Consider the following 17,831-nt stretch of genomic DNA (forward strand, 5'->3'; position numbering starts at 1 on the left):
GGGTGTGTGTGTCGGGGGCATGTCTGCAAGACCACGTCTGCGTGGGTGTGTGTCTTTTTGAGGGATGTAAGCGCGCCACACATATTTGTGGGATGCATGCCACACGTGTGTGTTTGAAGAATGTGCGCATGTGTTGAGGGCGAGACGCATGCGTGTATTGGGGGCTAGAGACACGTGCACGTGTATGTCTGTGCTTGTGCGTCAGGAGGACGCATCTGCGTGTGTGTATGTATCAGGGGCAAGTATGTATTTGTATATCGGTAGTTGAGTGTGTGTCTCTCTCTCTCTCTCTCTCTCTCAAGTGGATGCGTTTGTGTGTGAAAGAAGCTTTACTGAAAAGCTTTATTGAAATGCTGAAAGAAGCTTTATTGAAAGATCTGATTCACAGAACTACTTGCGTTATTCTAAATTGTCATATCCATACAGACAGGCGTGAGAATCATTAGGCAAACACCAAACCTTTGACCTGGCCCTTTAAATGGGAGAATTCAATATGTGAAAGCTGCTGTTTACATATAAATGTGTCTTTGTTGTGAACAGATTTTGACACCACGTGCGAATGTAGATTCGCCATAAGCTTTACCAGCATGGTGTCAATTCTACAACTTTCTCTCTTGGTATAGCTCCCACATGGAGAACTTACTTTCAAAGCTTTTCATTGTGATATATTTTTTGCATTGGGATCTGCATCTCCACCATCTCAAAACTGAGTTCGCTTCAACTAATTGAACAGATTTAAAACCGAAGAGGAGAAATCATTTCTATGAAAGGATCATGAATCTGTGGAATTGACTACCTCAGAGCGTGGTGGATGCTGGGACATTGAGGAAATTTAAGGTGGTGATAGATAGCTAATTAATAATGGGTGGCGGTTTATGGAGAGTGGGCAGGCAAGTTGAGGCTGAGATGTGATCAGCCATGGTTGTATCAAATAGTGGAGCAGGTTCTGGGGCTGAATTGCCTCCTCCTGCTTCTAGTTCTTATGTCCTTATATCCTTCCCTCGATCTGACCTTCTTTCTTAGTCCCTGTCTCTCAGTGTCTCCCTTATTGTCTGTGCCATTATCTGAAGAGATATTTGTTAACAGGGTAAGTTCCTGAAGCATACTGTATAGCAGATATTAAGCATTTGTTAATTCATAAGCTCTCTTGGAATCAAATGTGATTCTCAGAGATAAACAGGTTAAATTTTCCACTTTGGTGATGGTGAGCTTGTTATAAGTGAGCTGTTATGGTAAGGTTTGGCAGGGTGGTCAGAAAATATTGACCAATTTGTGGCAAAAACTTCTGACCCACCAACACAGAAGTGAAGAATTTATCTCAATCTTTTCAATCCACTACTGAGCAGAACGAGTCAGGAGAAACCCCTGGAAGCTGAGTGATCCATCGCGACTCCAGAGATTCCCAGAAACTAGCTTGACCCACACTTGGTCTCCTTGGTGAAGATTCAGGATCACAGTTTTCGCTGAGAGCTGTGAACTGCCATTTGGAAGCACGCTATGGATTACACTGACTGTCTTATTGTTCTTGGCCAGGTTCACATCTGTCTTCAGCCCCTTCCCTGGCAGTGAAGAGTAACTGAAAAAGTACAGACCACACTTGGGACTTGTGAACTTTCCAGTCTTGTTACTGTACCCCTGTCCGAGATTCACATTGACGACATCATACACGATCGGATCCACAGGAGTCAGCACATGATTCATTGTGGAGCGCTGCACATCAAAAACCACATCCAATTCTGATAAAATAGAAAATGGACATTTAAAGTCATTACTGAAAGCATTTTTCAAACTCCAAATTGAGAGAATTTGTTATTAAAATGTCAGGATGCATTAAAGTTAAGCACAGGCACAATGAACATTGAGGAGGTGGAGGTGAAAGACAGTCACCTGAACTTCAGCATTGTCATGGCTTTTATAATAAACTGTTTTTCTTCACTTGGAAAGTTAAGATGACCTGGGGATTTTCTGAAACTTTCTGATGCTGTGGATTGTGATAATGTCAGTATGATTCCTCTCACCTTCCCTTCTCACACCTGAAGACGTTGTGCCTTAATAGGGGACAGATGTATGAGCAGGAGACCTTGCCTCCACCCAATTAGCCCACCTTATTGAAGACATTGTGTTGAATAATTAAATGGTACCTCGTCCAGGTGGCCAGGATGAATAAAAAGAGATCATCCACTCTTCCCTCCACCATGCCCACTCTTTGAAATAAGCAGACTCCTCTGCCTCCATCTCTCTGAGACATCGTGTGTACCTGCTTAGTGTTAAGTTTCTTTTGCCATCAGCCACACTCTTCTGAGCAATGTTAGTTTTGTATTGTAGGCCCAGTTCATTTGGAACTGACTGAGGCTATTCCAACTTATTTCACAGTTCATCCCATCTTGTCTGGATGAGATGTGAACCCAGAGCAATGTTATTTCCCATTTCCCTATTCAGATGGGTTCAGGTACAGGTCGTTCCCCTGTGACGCCTTACATTTTTTACATTACATTACAGTGTGGAAACAGGCCCTTCGGCCCAACAAGTCCATGCCGACCCGCCGAAGCGCAACCCACCCATACCCCTACATTTACATTTTACCCCTTACCTAACACTACAGGCAATCTAGTATGGCCAATGTGGGAGGAAACCGGAGGAAACCCACGCAGACACGGGGAGAACGTGCAAACTCCACACAGTCAGTCGCCTGAGGCGGGAATTGAACCCGGGTCTCTGGCGCTGTGAGGCAGCAGTGCTAACCACTGTGCCACCCATTAGTTACATTCCAGCAAAGCCTTGTTAAATAGAAAATCGCTTCATATAAATGATGGGGTAAATGAGAAAAATGGGATTGGGATAGACCAGCAAAAAATATCACTCACAGTCACTCAAAAATCACCCAAAAGTCTAACACAATGTATAGCATAGCCTGAATGAAGGTATAATTCATATTTATCAATGGAACAAAAGGAAATTTAGCACAGTACGGTGAAAATGTGTTGTTAATACAGGGACGGTGTGTAAGGTATGCTCCCTCATTCCTGTTGAGCGAGCTATATCACACATTCTCTCCTTCAGCTCAAAAAGCTTTATAACATTTAGCTTCTCTTCCAGTGTTATAGCCTTTCCTTTGTGTTCACTGCCTGCAGTTTTATCACCAGGATGCTTCTTGCTAACATTCTTGTCACTGTGCCCCTCCGTTTATTTCAAAGAAAGGGATAATCTAGGAGTAACATACCCTTCACAGAGAGCTGAGTACCTCTCACAGAAAGCTACTGTGTCTGCAGCTGACACCAGCGCATGTGCAGAACGGGGCAGAGACTTCAGCACAGCCATCGGCGCATGGGCAGAACGAAGTGCATAAAACGATCACTGCTCGATTTGTGGTATTGTGTTCTTGAAACTCCTGTTCCTTAATTCCTCAGCGATGTTATAAACAAATCCCGCTGCTGAAACATGAGTTATCTGAGAATGACTAGTACTCGGTTACATTTGGAAAGGACAGTCAGCCCTGAATGTGTCCTTGCTGAGCATCTGCATCGTCAGCAGTGGTTGGTGATCAGAGTTGGGGACTCTGGCTAATTTTCTTTTGTCAAATGCAATCTAGAGGTTCTGAACCCAGTTTTAGGAGCCCTCATTGGCATTGCTACCAGGTTTGTATGTTTCATCACTTCCATGTTGTGCATGTAGCCACTGAGTCACACTGAGTCTTCACAGCACACCATCCAGCATATCCTCACACTGTGTTTTTAGTTAAGAATGGCTTTTTCCTCTATCTGGGAAATGTCCTGCTTTTATGAGCCCTTAAAACCATAAGATATAGGAGCAGAATTAGACCATTTGGCCCATCGAGTCTGGAATCAAACCTGGTGCTGTGAGGCAGCAGTGCTAACCATTGATCCACTGTGATGCCCCCTGTCCCGCACAGCCGTCTGCAGCAATGAGTTCCACAGAGTAACCTCTGGCTGAAGAAATTCCCCCTCATCTTAGATGGAAAGGGTCATACCTTCACGAGGCTGTGCCCTTAGCTGTCAGACTCTCCTAACAATGGAAACATCTTCTCCATGTCGATTCTATTCAGGCCTTTTTGTATTTCTGTAAATTTCAATCAGATCCCCACTCATCCTAAATTCCCTTGTGTACAGACCCAGAGTTCTGAACCGCTCCTAATTTATCAAACCCTACATTCCCAGGATTGTTCTTGTGCACCTCCTCTAGAAATCCTCCTCAGCCAGCACATCTTTCGCTGGATAAGGGGCACAAAACTGCTCACAGTGTTTCAAACGAGGTCAGACAAGAGCTTTATAAGCATCAGCAGTACATCTCTGCTCTTATATTCTAGGCCTCTCAAAGGATTGCATTGCCTTCCTAACTGCCAACTGAACCTGCATATTAAGCTTAAGAGAATCCTGAACTTGGATTACTAAGCTCTTTTGTGCTTCAGATTTCTGAAGCTTTCCCCATTTGGAAGATAGTCTATGCCTGTATTCTTCCTACCAAAGTGCATAACCTCTCAATATCGCACATTGTCTTCCATCTGCCAGTTCTTTGTCCACTCTCCGTGCTTGTCCAAGTTCTTCTGCAGATTCCCTGTCTCGTCAACATAACCTGACCCTCCACCCATCTTTGTGTCATCTACAAGCTTAGCAGCAACGCACTCAGTTCCTCGTCTCGATCGTTAATGTATAATGGGAATAGCTGCCCCTGCAGAACTCCACTACTCATGGATGTCATCCTGAAAAAGACCCCTTTAATCCCATTCCCTGTTTTCTACCAGCTAACCAATCCTGTATTCATGTCATTACTTTTCCCCAAACACCCATGGGCTATTGTCTTATCTAGCAGCCTCCTGTGTGGCACCTTGTCAAAAGCTTTTTGGGACTCCACGTAAATCGCATCACTGGTTGTCCTTTGTTTAACTAGCTCATTACCTCCTCAAAGAATTTGAACAGAATTGTCAGGCATTACAGAGGTATTTGACAAAACTGTGCTGACTCAGTCCTATTTTACAATGTAGTTCTAAGAACTCCACAGTCTCATCCTTAATAACTTACCAACAACAGAGGTCAGGCTATAATTTCCTGTCATTTGTCTCCCTCTCTTTATAAAGTGAAGTGTTACGTTAGCCATTTTCTGGTCGTCTGGGACCTTCCAGTGATTTTTTTCTGAATGATCTCCTCAGCTGTTCCCTTCAGACCCTGAGCTGTAGTCCATCCAGTCCAGGTGATCTATCTACCTTCAGACATTTCAACTTCCCTAGCCCCTTTCTCCTTAGTGATGGCCACTGCACTCATCTCTGCTCCCTGACTCTCTTGAAGTTCTGGTCTGCTGCTGGTGTCTTCCACTGTGAAGACTAATGCAAAGTATGTATTCAGTTCCTCTGTACTTTCTTTGTTCCCCATTACTACTACTCCAGCTCATTTTCCAGTAATCCAGTGTCCACTCTTGCCTCTCTCTCTTACATTTATATATCTAAAAAATCTCTTGCAATTTTTTTTTTATTACTAGAAAACTTACTTTAATATTTCAGTTTCTCTCCCATTCTTGCTTTTTTTTAGTTAGCATCTGCTGGTTTTAAAGTCTTCCCAATCCTCTGGCTCCCCACTAATCTTCACCACATGATGTACTTTTTCATGGTGTTCCTGCCTTCCCTTGTCAGCCATGGTCAGCTTGTCCTCCCTTTAGTCTGATTCTTCTTCCTTGGGATGAATTTCCGCTGTGCCTCCCAAATTATCCTATAAACTCCTGCCCTTGCTGCTCTACTGTCTTCCCTGCTTGACTTCCTTCCAATCAACTCTGGCCAGATCCTGCCTCATGTGATTGTTGTGACATTAACTCTGTTGTAATAGTATTACATGCAATTCAAACTTTTCTCTCTCGAGCTCTCTACTGATTTATGTTCTACCCCACAGACTGACTATTGCTTGGAGGTCTGTACATAACTCCCATCAGTGTTGTTCTTTTCCTTTGCAGTTACAAACATGTTCTCTGCCTTCCATCTGTCCTCTCCCATATCACTTCTTGCTATTGATTTAATCTCAATTTTGACTAACAAGGAAATCCTGCTACCTCCACCCATCTGCCTGTTCTTTTAATAGGATGCATATCCTACGAGTTTTATTTCCCAGCCCTGAGTCTCTCGCAGCCATGTCTTTGTAATGGCCACAATGTAGTGCCTACTAACTGTGGGAAGCAAGGGAAGTGATTGCTGGGCCCCTTGCTGACATATTTGTATCATTGATACTCACAAGTGAGGTGCTGGAGGTTTGAAGGTTGACTAACATAGTATCATTTAAGAAAGGTGATAAAGACAAGCCAGGGAACTATAGCCCTGTGAGCCTGACATTGGTGTGGGCAAGTTGTTGGAGGGAATTCTGAGGGACAGGACTTGCATGTATTTGGAAAGGCAAGGACTGATAAGGGAAAGTCAACATGCCTTTGTCCGTGTCAAATCATCTCTCACGAACTTGATTCAGTTCTTTGAAGAAGTAACAAAGAGGATTGATGGGGGCAGATTGGTAGATGTGATCTATATGGACTTCAGTAAGGCATTCTACAAGTTTCCCCATGGGAAACTGGTTAGTAAGGTTAGATCTCATGGAATACAGGGAGAACTAACCATTTGGGTACAGAACTGGCTAAAGATAGAAGGCAGAGGGTAGTGGTGGAGGGTTGTTTTTCAGACTGGAGAACTGTGAGCAGTGGAGTGCCACAAGGATTGGTGTGGGTCCACTATTTTCGTCATTTATATAAATGCTTTGGATGTGAATGTAGGAGGTATAGTTAGTAAGTTTGCAGATGACGCCAAAATTGGAGGTGTAGTGGACAGCGAAGAAGTTTATCTCCGATTACAACAGGATCTTGATCAGATGGGCCAATGGGCTGAGGAGTGGCAGATGGAGTTTAATTTAGATAAATACAAGGTGCTGCATTTTGGGAAAGCAAATCTTAACAGGACTGATACACTTAATGGTAAAGCCCTAGGGAGTGTTGCTGAACAAAGAGACTTTGGAGTGCAGGTTCTTGAAAGTTGAGTCGTAGGCTTTCCTTTATTGGTCAGAGTATTGAGTACAGGAGTTGGGAAGTCATGTTGCAGCTTTACAGGACATTGGTTAGGTCACTTTTGGAATATTGTGTGTAACTCTGGCCTCCTTCCTATCGAAAGAATTTTGTGAAACTTGAAGGGGTTCAGGAAAGATTTACAAAGATGTTGCCAGGTTTGGAGGATTTGAGCTGTAGGGAAAGACTGAGGTGGCTGGAGCTGTTTTCCCTGGAGCGTCGGAGGCTGATGGGTGACCTCATAGAAGTTTATTAAATCATGAGGGGTATGGATAGGATAAATAGGCAAAGTCTTTTCCCTGGGATGGGGTGTCCAGAACTAGAGGACATAGGTATCGGTTGAGAGCGGGAAGATATAAAGAGACCTCAGGGGCAACTTTTTCACACTCAGGGTGGTACATGCATGGAATGAGCTGGCATAGGAAGTGGTGGAGGCTGGTACAAATGCAATATTTAAAATGCATCTGGATGGGTACATGAATAGGAAGGGTTTGGAGGGATATGAGGTGCTCCAGCCTGAAATGTCGATTTTCCTGCTCCTCGGATGCTGCCTGACCTGCTGTGCTTTTCCAGCACCACACTCTCAACTTTAGAGAGATATGGGCCAAGTGCTGGCAAATGGGATGAGATGAGGTTGGGATATCTGGTTGGCATTGGACAAGTAGGACCGAAGGGTCTATTTCCATGCTGTACAGCTCTATGACTCTAATTCTATCCGTGCTGCAAGCTCATTTCCCTCGTTCTTGTACTGTGTACATTTAAGGATAAATGTCCCCTTGGTCCTGTGTTGACTGCTCCAATCCCCAAAGTTGTCATCTCATCTGATGTGCCTGAGGTCAGATCCCTGACCCTTTCTGTACTCTGTCTTATGACTTGTTGCTGAAACTTGTTGGAAATGTTGCATGAACTCACTTTTATTCCAAGCATAAGTAGGTCCGAGCCTGGCTTTTGCTTCTGTGATCAATTTCAGTGGATTATTTAGTTTCATTTCTTCATTTGCAACTCCCTGGAACAAATTGAAAAACTGAAGTAAATGTTTGTGCGTTCTCTGGTATGCACAGCTGAACATCAGTGTTTGCAGGATGCTAAATAAAAGCAGAAAATACTGGAGGAATATAGCAAGTCAAGGCAGCATTTATTGGACAGAGACACAGTTAGCATTTCAAGTCAGACATGTCGCTTCAGAACTGAAAGGGGTTGGAAAGTGATGGTTTTTATGCTGTTGACAGAGGGAGAGAAGGAGCAAGAGGAACGTACTGTGAGGGTGCCCAGAGCAGAAGACAATGGGGGTTTCAAAAAGTATAAAAGTGAGATTGAAGTGTCAAATACTGTTCATGATCAGTTTGAATAGGAGAAAATAGGTCAGCTGTGCTGGGCGCAAAGCCAACAAGACAGGAAGGGAGGTATAATGTGTGTTCATAGTTTGTAATTGTTGAATTCCATGTTGGGTTCTGAAGGCTGTAATGCATCTATTGAAGTAGAAAACGAGCTGGTGTTGAGTTTTGTTGAAACAATATAGCAGGCCCAGGACAGTCACATTAGCATGAAAGCAAGATGGTTTATTGAAATGACAAGGAATTAGAAGGTCAGAATCATTCTTACAGACAAAGCAAAGGTGTTCAGCAAAGTAGTCACCCTGCCTGCTTTTGCTCTCACCAATATCACGGGGAGAGTAGGGATGAGGAATTGGTAGGAAATTTGGAAGAGTGAACCAAGGAGGGAATGATCCCTTGGAATGCTCATTGTGGAGAAGAGGGAATGATGTTGCTGGTAGCATCTTGCGAGAGGTACAGGAAATAGCTGAGGATGGTCCTTTGAATGCAGGAGACTGGTGGAGTAGAAACTGAGGACAAAGGAAGGTCCTGGGGAGTGTTGCTGAACAATGAGACCTTGGAGTGCAAGTTCATAGCTCCTTGAAAGTAGAGTCATAGGTAGATAAGATGGTGAAGAAAGCGTTTGGTATGCTTTCTTTTATTGGTCAGAACATCAGACGTAGGAGTTGGAAGGTCATGTTGTGGCTGTACAGGACATTGATTAGGCCACTTCGCAATACTCTGTGCAATTCTGGTCTCTCTTGTTTTGGAAAAATGTTGTGAAACTTGAAAGGGTTCAAAACAGATTTACAAGGAGTTAGCCAGGGTTGGAGGGTTTGAGCTAAAGGAAGAGGCTGAATAGGCTGGGGATGTTTTCCCTGGAGCGATAGAGGCTGAGGGATGACCTTATAGAGGTTCTATGTTTATAAAATCATGTAGGGCATGGATAGGGTAAATAGACAAGGTCTTTTCCCTGGGAGGGGAGTCCAGAACTAGAGGGCATAGGTTTAGGGTGAGAGGGGAATGATTTAAAAGGGACGTTCGAGGCAACGTTTTCACACAGAAGGTGGTACATATATGGAATGAGGAAATGGTGGAGGCTGGTATAATTACAACGTTTAAAAGGCATCTGGATTGGTATGTGAATAAGAAGAGTTTCGAGGGATGTGGACTAAGTGCTGGCAGTTGGGACTAGATTAGTTTAGGATATCTGGGTGGTATGGATGCGTTTGATTGAAGCGTCTGCACAGCTCTATGACTGTATGAATATCATTATTCTGGGAAGATGGAGAAGAAGTGGAGGTAGAATTATGGGAAATGGATTGGACCTGACTGAGAACCCTGTCCCCCCCATAGTAGTGAGGAATCTTTGGTTGAGGATAAAGGAGTGCACGCTGCTGGCACCCCTGTGGAAGGTGGCATTCTGAGAACAGATGCTGCAGACGAACAGGGCAAATGGAATGGAATCCTTTCAATAGCAGGGTATGAGGAGATGTTAACTGTAGGGGGTTGGGGAGGTTATAGTGGGTATTGGTGGACAACCTCTGATCAAGAAATAGAAACATCAAAATTGTTCAGGCCTCCATTCAAGAAAGAAGCAGAGTCCCTTTAGACCATTCTGATGGAGGATGGATGTGTTGAGGGATTGCACATCCATGGTGAAGAGGAAGCAGCTCAGTCCAGGAAACTGGAAATTGTGGGACTAATGTAAAATATCAGAAGAACCATAAATGTAAGTGTGAAGAGACTGACCAAGAGAGAAAAAGTATAATCAAAATATGAAGACTTGATTTTAGAGGAGCAGGAGCAGGGTGAAAAGTGGGTCAATCCTGTTTGTGAAGTTTGGGAAGAAGATAGAAGCAGGCTTTGAGGCCCTGAAAGATATTTCATCTCCTGAGGGAATCTACAAGTAGGGGGCTCGGTTTAAAACTAAAGGTTTCCCATTGAAGATCGATCAAGGAGAATTTATTCTCTTGATGATTGTAGGTGTTTTTGGTGATTGTTGCATTCTCTCCCCAGTGAGCAATGGAGGCACACTTATTAAATATATACCAGGCTGAGTTAGACAATGACAGAAATTGCTGGAGAAACTCAGCAGGTCTGGCAGCATCTGTGAAGAGAGAAAAAGCTAATGTTTCGCAACCAGTGACCTTTCCTGAGCTATTCGTAAATCAACATGTCACTAGTACCTCAGTACCAATGCTGTATTGGGTGGAGGAAGAATATATTTTCTTAATGAACACATTTTGCTGTTTCTCCCATAAATTTACTTACGTTCATTCAGGTACTTACACTCTGCTTCTGTGATAAATTATATATTTTTTGTGGGCAAGATAACTGGATTAGGAAGGGATATGTTGTTACAAGATAATAAATTATTGATGAGTGTTTTAAATTGGTGGTGTTGCGATGGTTGGAGCTGGATTGGTAAGTTAGGACAGGATTGGTGAGTGATTGGCGTGCTGATAGAGGTGGGAGGAGGCCAATTTGGAACAACAGCACCCTACATTGAAATGTCATTCTCTTTAAAGTAAAGGCCAGCATTCCGTTTGTCTTCCTTATTTCCCACTGAACTTGAAAATATTTGTGATTTATGGAAGAGGACTCCTGAATCCCTCTGTTCTGTAGCTTTCTGCAGACTTGCCCGATTTAAGTATTCAGCTCCTTTATTCTTCCTGTCAAAGTACATAATCTCACATTTTCCACCTGCCAAGTGTTTGCCCACTCACGTAACCTGTCTGTATCCCTCTCCAAATTGTGTCATCCACACTGATTGCCTTCCGACTTATTTTTAGCCCCATTTGCAAATTTGGCTTTTCATCCAAGTCTTTAAGAAGCACGGTAAATAATTGTGGTGCCAACACTGATCTCTGTGGCAGACCATTAGTTATAGGTTGCCACCCTGCAAATGCCCCCTCATGCCAAATTTGTCTATAAGCTGGCCAGTCCTACATTTATGCTAATATACTAACTCCAACACCATATGCTGTTATGTAATAAAGTCAAAAATCTCACGACACTGGGTTATAGTTCAACAGATTTGTTTTTGAAAAGACAAGCTTTCGGAACCTCGCTCCCCATTCAGGAAGTAGTGAGGGAGGATATATCGGACACAGAATTTATAAGTAAAAGACCAAGGGGTCATACAACTGATATGAATGTATTGAATAAACCTAGGTGGCTGTTCAGTCTTTAATCAGTTGTCCATGTCCTTTCCCTTGACCTGGAGAGTGAGATGAATTAAAGGATACCTTATTTAAAGTGAGAACAAACTCAGCCAGATGATGGAGTGTGGTGCATGATGGGGACTGTTCCGGCCTTCTTTCAAGAAAGAAGCAGAGTGCCTTCAGACCACCCTGATGGAGGATTGATGTGCCGAGTGATTGTCAAGGAAGCAGCTCAATTCAGGCCAGGAAACTGGAAATTGTGGAACTAATGTAAAGTATTAGAAGAATCAGAAATGTAAATGCGAAGTTAGAGATGCAGGTTTCGATTGTAAATCCCAAAATTTCTTTCACGTCCCTGCCCTGAGATAACTTAAGGTTTGATCAGTAAAGAAGAGGTGACGTCACAGGTCAGACAATGTATTTTTGGTGTGAGGTCTTGTTTAGAGTCTGTCTGTGTCCTAACCTGGAGTCAGACTGGTTTTATTTCCAATGTAGGAATTTATAAAATGACACATTGACTGACCGTCTACAAAGTATGTGCTTTTTGAAAAAAATAGAAAGTATCTGCAAATGCCAAACTGCAAATTCACCACATTGATTTATTTGTGTCATCGTGGTGGTGGGGTTGGGGGAGGGTGGTGGAGGTGGAGGTGGAGGTGGAGAGTGTGGACTGTGTGTGAGAGAGCGAGAAGGTGCACTTCCATTCTAACTGATTAAAACCTGCATCTCCATTCTAACTGATTAAAGACTTAAAAGTCATCTAGGTTTACTTAGTACATTTGCATCAGTTGTATGACTGACTTTTTGTTTATAAATTCTGTGTCTGATATATCATCCCTCACCAGCACCTGAAGAAGGGGCAAGGCTCTGAAAGCTTGTCTTTTCAAACAAACCTATTGGATTATAACCAGGTGTCGTGTGCTTTTCAACTTTGTCCACCTCAGTCTCACACCAGCACCTTCACATCATGGCTTATGTTGTAAAGTAGTGTAATGTGTGATACCTCATTAAACACCTCCTGAAAATCCAATTGTATAACATCCACTGCTTCTCCTTTATCTGTCCTGCTTGTTGCCTCAAAGAATTCTAGTAAAATTGTGAGGCACAATTTCCCCTTTGTGTGGCCATGCTACCTCTGCTTGAGCTGTTCTGCATTTTGAAATGGTCTGCTATTACATCCTTTATATTGCAGCAATATTTCTCCAGGAGCAATATCAGTTCAACTAACTGGTCTATAATTATCTGTTTTTTTTTTTGTTTACCCCCTTCCCTTTTTAAATAAAGGTGTCACATTGACAGTTTCCTAATCCTCTGGGACTTTTTCAGACTTGAAGAATTCCTGGAAGATTCCTACCAGTGTGTCCACTATCTCTGTAGCTGCTGTCTTTAATGTCTTGAGAAGCATTCCATTAGGCCTATGGACTTTATTGGTCTTTAGCCCTGGTAGTTTCTCCAGCTCCTCTTCTCTTGATAATTCTAATATTTCAGAGTCACTGAATCAAACGGCACGGAAATAGACCCTTTGGTACAATTCTTCCGTGCCATCCAGTTTAGCAAACTACATTAGTCCTATTTCCTCTCCTGCTTTTGTCTGGTGAACACTTAGTAATTTTGGAATGATATGAATGTCTTTTACTATGAAAACAGGTGCAAAGTAATTATTCAACTCCTCTACTTTTCCTGGTTCCCAGTTATTATTTCCCCAACCTTATTCTCTAAGGGGCTTATGATCTCTTTGGTTCATAAAGGAGCTTTAGCTGGCGATCTTGATAGTGCTTGCAGGTTTGCCTATGAAGTTTATTTCCTCCTTCTTCATTTTTTTGATGGTTGGTGTGAGGCTGAGTTGAGCCAAATGATCAGCTAGGTTTCTGATTTTGGAGAAATGTAGGTGTGTGGACATTGGGTAGATCTGTCTCTTGCTTCCTGAGCTCTGCATTCAGCCCCTTTAGGATAGAATGCAAGTAATCTCACATGTTCCTAGAATTATAGAATTTGGTCAGTGCCAAAGGAGACCATTTGGACGATTCAGTTTTGTGTCAGCTCTCTGAATGAATGTCTTACTGGTGCCATTTTCCTAGCTTCGCCCCATAACTTCACATTTTTTATTGGACATTTTTCTTGCACACATCACAGGTACATATGATGAAAATTGAGTAAAGTTAATTTAATTATTTTTGATATGTAGTAAATCATATGGGAACACTTAGGGGAGTGTAATAGGAGGACATAGAAAACGGAGGGGGCAGCTGGAAGGGGAGATAGGAAATACAAAATGGCAAAGTGAACAGGCAACAGGGAGAGGGCACAAAGATTTGCAGAAGAAAAGATACAGAGGGAGAAAGGAAATGGAGAGAATTGAAGGTCCAGCAAGAGGTAGGTGAAGACTTGGCCACCAATGGTGAATCAATTAAAATGAGGGTTAGGGTTTGGCCAAAGAGGCCAGTATTAAATGGGCACAGATATCTTAGAACATTGTGGGCTGGAGGATATTACAGAAATAGGAAGGAACAAAGTCATGGAAGGATTTGAAAACAGGAATGAGAATTTATAAATGAATGTGTTCCTTAACTTGGAACCAGAGGAGGTGAGCAAGCATGTGGATATCTGATCAGATATTCAACTCAAAAGTCATATTTAAAAACTATATTTTCATGGGATGTGTATATCACTGGCAAGGCCAACATTTGTTGCCCATCCGTAACTGAGCTTGAAGTAAGTGGCTTGTTTCCCCATTTCAGAGGGCAGTTCAGAGTCAGAGTTGATGTGAGTCTGGAGTCACATGTTCCTCAGCACAGGAGATTGTCCGAGAAGGCATTAGTTTCCCCAGAGCTTGAGATGAGGGGTATCAACAGAGTTAGTGGGAGTTGTCTTTTCCCGAGAATGGGGGATTTCAAGACGAGGAGGCACATTTTTAAGGTGAGAGGAGAAAGATTTTTAAAAGGCATGGGTGGATGCAATTTCTTTTGCACAGAGGTTGGTTCATGTGTGGAATGAACTTCCTGAAGAAGTGGTGGATATGGGTACAATTAGAATGTTTAAAAGACATTTAGATAAGTACATGAATAGGAAAGTTAAAAATCTCACAACACCAGGTTATAGTCCAACAGATTTAATTGGAAACACTAGCTTTTGGAGCCCCAGTCCAACACACTTTTTATTGCTGCTCAGGTGCTGCCAAACCTGCTGAGTTTTTTCCTGCACTTTCTGTTTACGATTTGGAAAATGAATCACAAAAAGCTTGCATCCAGGTTCAGTGGGTAATAGAGAAGGCAAATGGAATATTAGCCTTTGTTTCAAAGGGAATGGTGTACAAAAGTAGGGAGGTTTATGCTAAAACTATACAAGGCATTAGCCAGACCACAACTGGAATATTGTATATTGCTTTGAGCCCCTTATCTTTGGGAGTTATACTGGGATTGGAGACAGTGTTAAAAAGATTCACTCAGCTGATACCGGGTGTGGAGGAACTGTCATATGAGGAGACGTTGAATAGTTCAGGCTGTACTTGACATAAAGAAGGATGAAAGATGGACTTATTATGAAAAATTCTCAGAGGACTTGACGGGCTAGATGTGGAAAGGTTTCTTCCTCTTGTGTGAGAGTCATAAAGTCATAGAGATGTACAGCATGGAAACAGACCCTTTGGTCCAACCCGTCCACGCTGGCCAGATATCCCAACCCAATCGAGTCCCACCTACCAGCACCCAGCCCATATTCCTTCCTATTCATATACCCATCCAAATGCGTCTTAAATGTTACAATTGTACCAGCCTCCACCACATCCTCTGGCAGCTCATTCCATACACGTACCACCCTCTGTGTGAAAAAGTTGCCCCTTAGGTCTCTTTTATATCTTTCCCCTCTCACTCTAAACCTATGTCCTCTAGTTCTGGACTCCACGACTCCCCGACTCCCCGACCCCAGGGAAAAGACTTTGTCTATTTATCCTATCCATGCCCCTCATAATTTTGTAAACCTCCATAAGGTCACCCCTCAGCCTCCGACGCTCCAGGGAAAACAGCCCCAGCCTGTTCAGGCTCTCCCTGTAGCTCAGATCCTCCAACCCTGGCAACATCCTTGTAAATCTTTTCGGAACACTTTCAAGTTTTACAACATCTTTCCGATAGGAAGGAGACCAGAATTGCACGCAATATTCCAACAGCAGCTGAACCAATGTCCTGTACAGCCGCAACATGATCTCCCAACTCCTGTACTCAATACTCTGACCAATAAAAGAAAGCATACCAAATGCCTTCTTCACTGTCCTATCTACCTGCGACTCCACTTTCAAGAAGCGAGTCAAGTCAAGTGGCAGAGGCATAATCTCAGCGGCCACACACTTAAGACAGAGGTGAAGAGCATTCTTTTTCTCTGAGGGGAGGGGATCTGTGGAATTCTTAACTACATAAGGCTGATGAGGCTGGTGTATTAAAAATGTATCTCCATTCTGAATATGATTAATCAGGGAATTCAGGGTTATGGGAAAAACGCAGAAATGTTGAATTCAGGGTTATCAGATCCACTACTATCTCCTTGAATGCTGGAGCAGACTCTGTGGGCTGAATGGTCTATTTCTACTCCTATGGTTTATAGTCTCCAACATCGACAGTATTTAACTTTTATACAGCTAATGTGGAATTGTGTTGATGGAGTGAGAGGTCTCATGAATAAATTATATTCAGAGTCAGCATAAAGGGAGTTAGAGGAGTAAATAGAGAAATAAACGAGTTCACGGTTATGGCAGGATGGAACCTGAGACGAATTTTGGCCAAAGGGAAAGGAATAAAGTAATGGAGTCAGCAAACTGGACAATCAACGTCTGACTGTCTAACAGACCATGAGTTTCTTGAGCATGTTGAACATGGAAGTGATAGAAACAAGACAGAGAGATTTAAGAAGAATTGCAGCAGAGAAAAGAGCTGGGTGTTCTCTTTGGATGCCAGTCCATTCCTAGAATAATATGTAGCTGTGGCACATGTGAGCAGAACTGAAAACACTTTGTGATCTAACATGGTCTGGCATTAAATCACTAAGCAAGTCCAGAGAAGTATCTATACAGCCGAGTGAATCAAGGGGAAATATGTAAAAAGGAACAGGGAAACATAACAGTCAGGCAAAGGAAACACAAATGGGGAGGAAAAAAGGGATATAAACATGCAAGATAAAGGGAGAATAGGACAGACATATTCAATTAGTATGTTATCCTTACCTGAATATCTTCCTGTATATTTTCCAAGGCATAAATCCGATAGATACAGTGAAACAGGATTAAACACAGGTTTCCCTGAAACAAAGGAAATGTTCTGTTAATTTATGGTAGAAAGAACCTAGTATGCAAACCATCAACAGTCATTGCTACTTGAACTTACCAATCCAAAGGAATTCATTCTTATTGAATTTGAGACCAAGGTGCCTTCCCTTCAACTTGTTCTGAATCTAATGATGTTCAGCCTCTGCTAGATCTCCAGATTTTACAGACCTTAGCTCTTTGTCCCCTTTCTCTTTCTGCAGTTTCCTGTTCCTTCCTTCAGATTTTATAAAGAATAGTGCCCATAGCTGCAACCCGTCATTTAATGACATTCAAATCTTGATAAACATGCAGGTGTTAAAACCAAAACACCCACATACATGGCCTGCAAATTCCAATAACTTAAGGTGTTGTCTCCAGTAGCAACCAAGTGCTATTCAGTTAGAGGATTCTTCTGTCAAGTGTACCATTTAGTTTCTCTTGACAGTGTTTTTGTCCTTGTAGTATTTTTCAATACATGAACATGATCTTTGCTGCCATGAATCCTCTCCAACTGTTCCTCCAATCAAATACCATACACCATATACTGTTTATCCTCCTGCATCTCTATTGTGCTGACAATTTAGATTCATTGCTCCAATTCCCAGTCAAACTCATTTTTCCAGAATGTGGTCAGGAGAAGAGTACAGCACTCAATCAGGAAAAGTCAGGAATTTGGAAGAATGGGAATTTGGTACAGGGGAGGGAGGAAATAGTGCAATGTATGTCAAAGAAGAACTAGCTCCCAAGTGCAGCAGGTGTTAGGGAAGGTGAATGGAATGTTGGTTTTATCTCAAACGGAATGGAGTATAAAAATCATGACGTCTTACTCAAACTGTGCAACGCAGTAGCTAAACCTCTCCTAGAATAGAAATACTTCAGAATAAACCTGTTGGACTGTAACTCGGTGTTGTGTGATTTTTAATTTTGTCCACCCCAGTCCAACACCAACTTGTCATAGAATATTGTGAACAGTTTTGTCCCCTTATCTAAGGAAAGATATGCTGGCATTAGAAACAGACC

At 42.5% G+C, this 17,831-nt stretch overlaps 2 protein-coding genes across 2 annotated transcripts in view; one reads left to right on the plus strand and one right to left on the minus strand.

The window, feature by feature from the left end:
• mthfs (5,10-methenyltetrahydrofolate synthetase (5-formyltetrahydrofolate cyclo-ligase)) overlaps positions 1-17,831 on the plus strand; it is a 61,624-nt gene that overhangs the window by 23,776 nt on the left and 20,017 nt on the right. The gene's annotated exons all lie outside the window — the stretch shown is intronic.
• Positions 346-17,044, minus strand: LOC122541097 (complement C1q tumor necrosis factor-related protein 3-like). Its single transcript, XM_087981317.1, has 4 exons — positions 16,891-17,044; positions 16,731-16,805; positions 7,954-8,047; positions 346-1,736 (listed from the first exon to the last, which is right to left on the minus strand). Exons 1-4 carry the CDS (start codon positions 16,906-16,908, stop codon positions 1,336-1,338), a joined length of 588 nt encoding a protein of 195 aa, XP_087837443.1. The 5' UTR covers positions 16,909-17,044; the 3' UTR covers positions 346-1,335.

Source organism: Chiloscyllium plagiosum, unplaced genomic scaffold (genome assembly GCF_037043375.1).
Source record: "Chiloscyllium plagiosum isolate Xiang-an unplaced genomic scaffold, Cpla_swu_hap1 HiC_scaffold_39, whole genome shotgun sequence".
NCBI lineage: Eukaryota > Metazoa > Chordata > Chondrichthyes > Orectolobiformes > Hemiscylliidae > Chiloscyllium > Chiloscyllium plagiosum.

Bases quoted from the DNA above. Each gene is read 5' to 3' on its own strand.
- LOC122541097 (XM_087981317.1), bottom strand. The intron at 8,048-16,730 runs GTAAGGATAACA...AATTTGTTCCAG, and splicing joins ATATACAGGAAGATATTCAG to GGAGTTGCAAATGAAGAAAT. The intron at 1,737-7,953 runs GTGAGTTCATGC...CTATTTTATCAG, and splicing joins TACTTATGCTTGGAATAAAA to AATTGGATGTGGTTTTTGAT.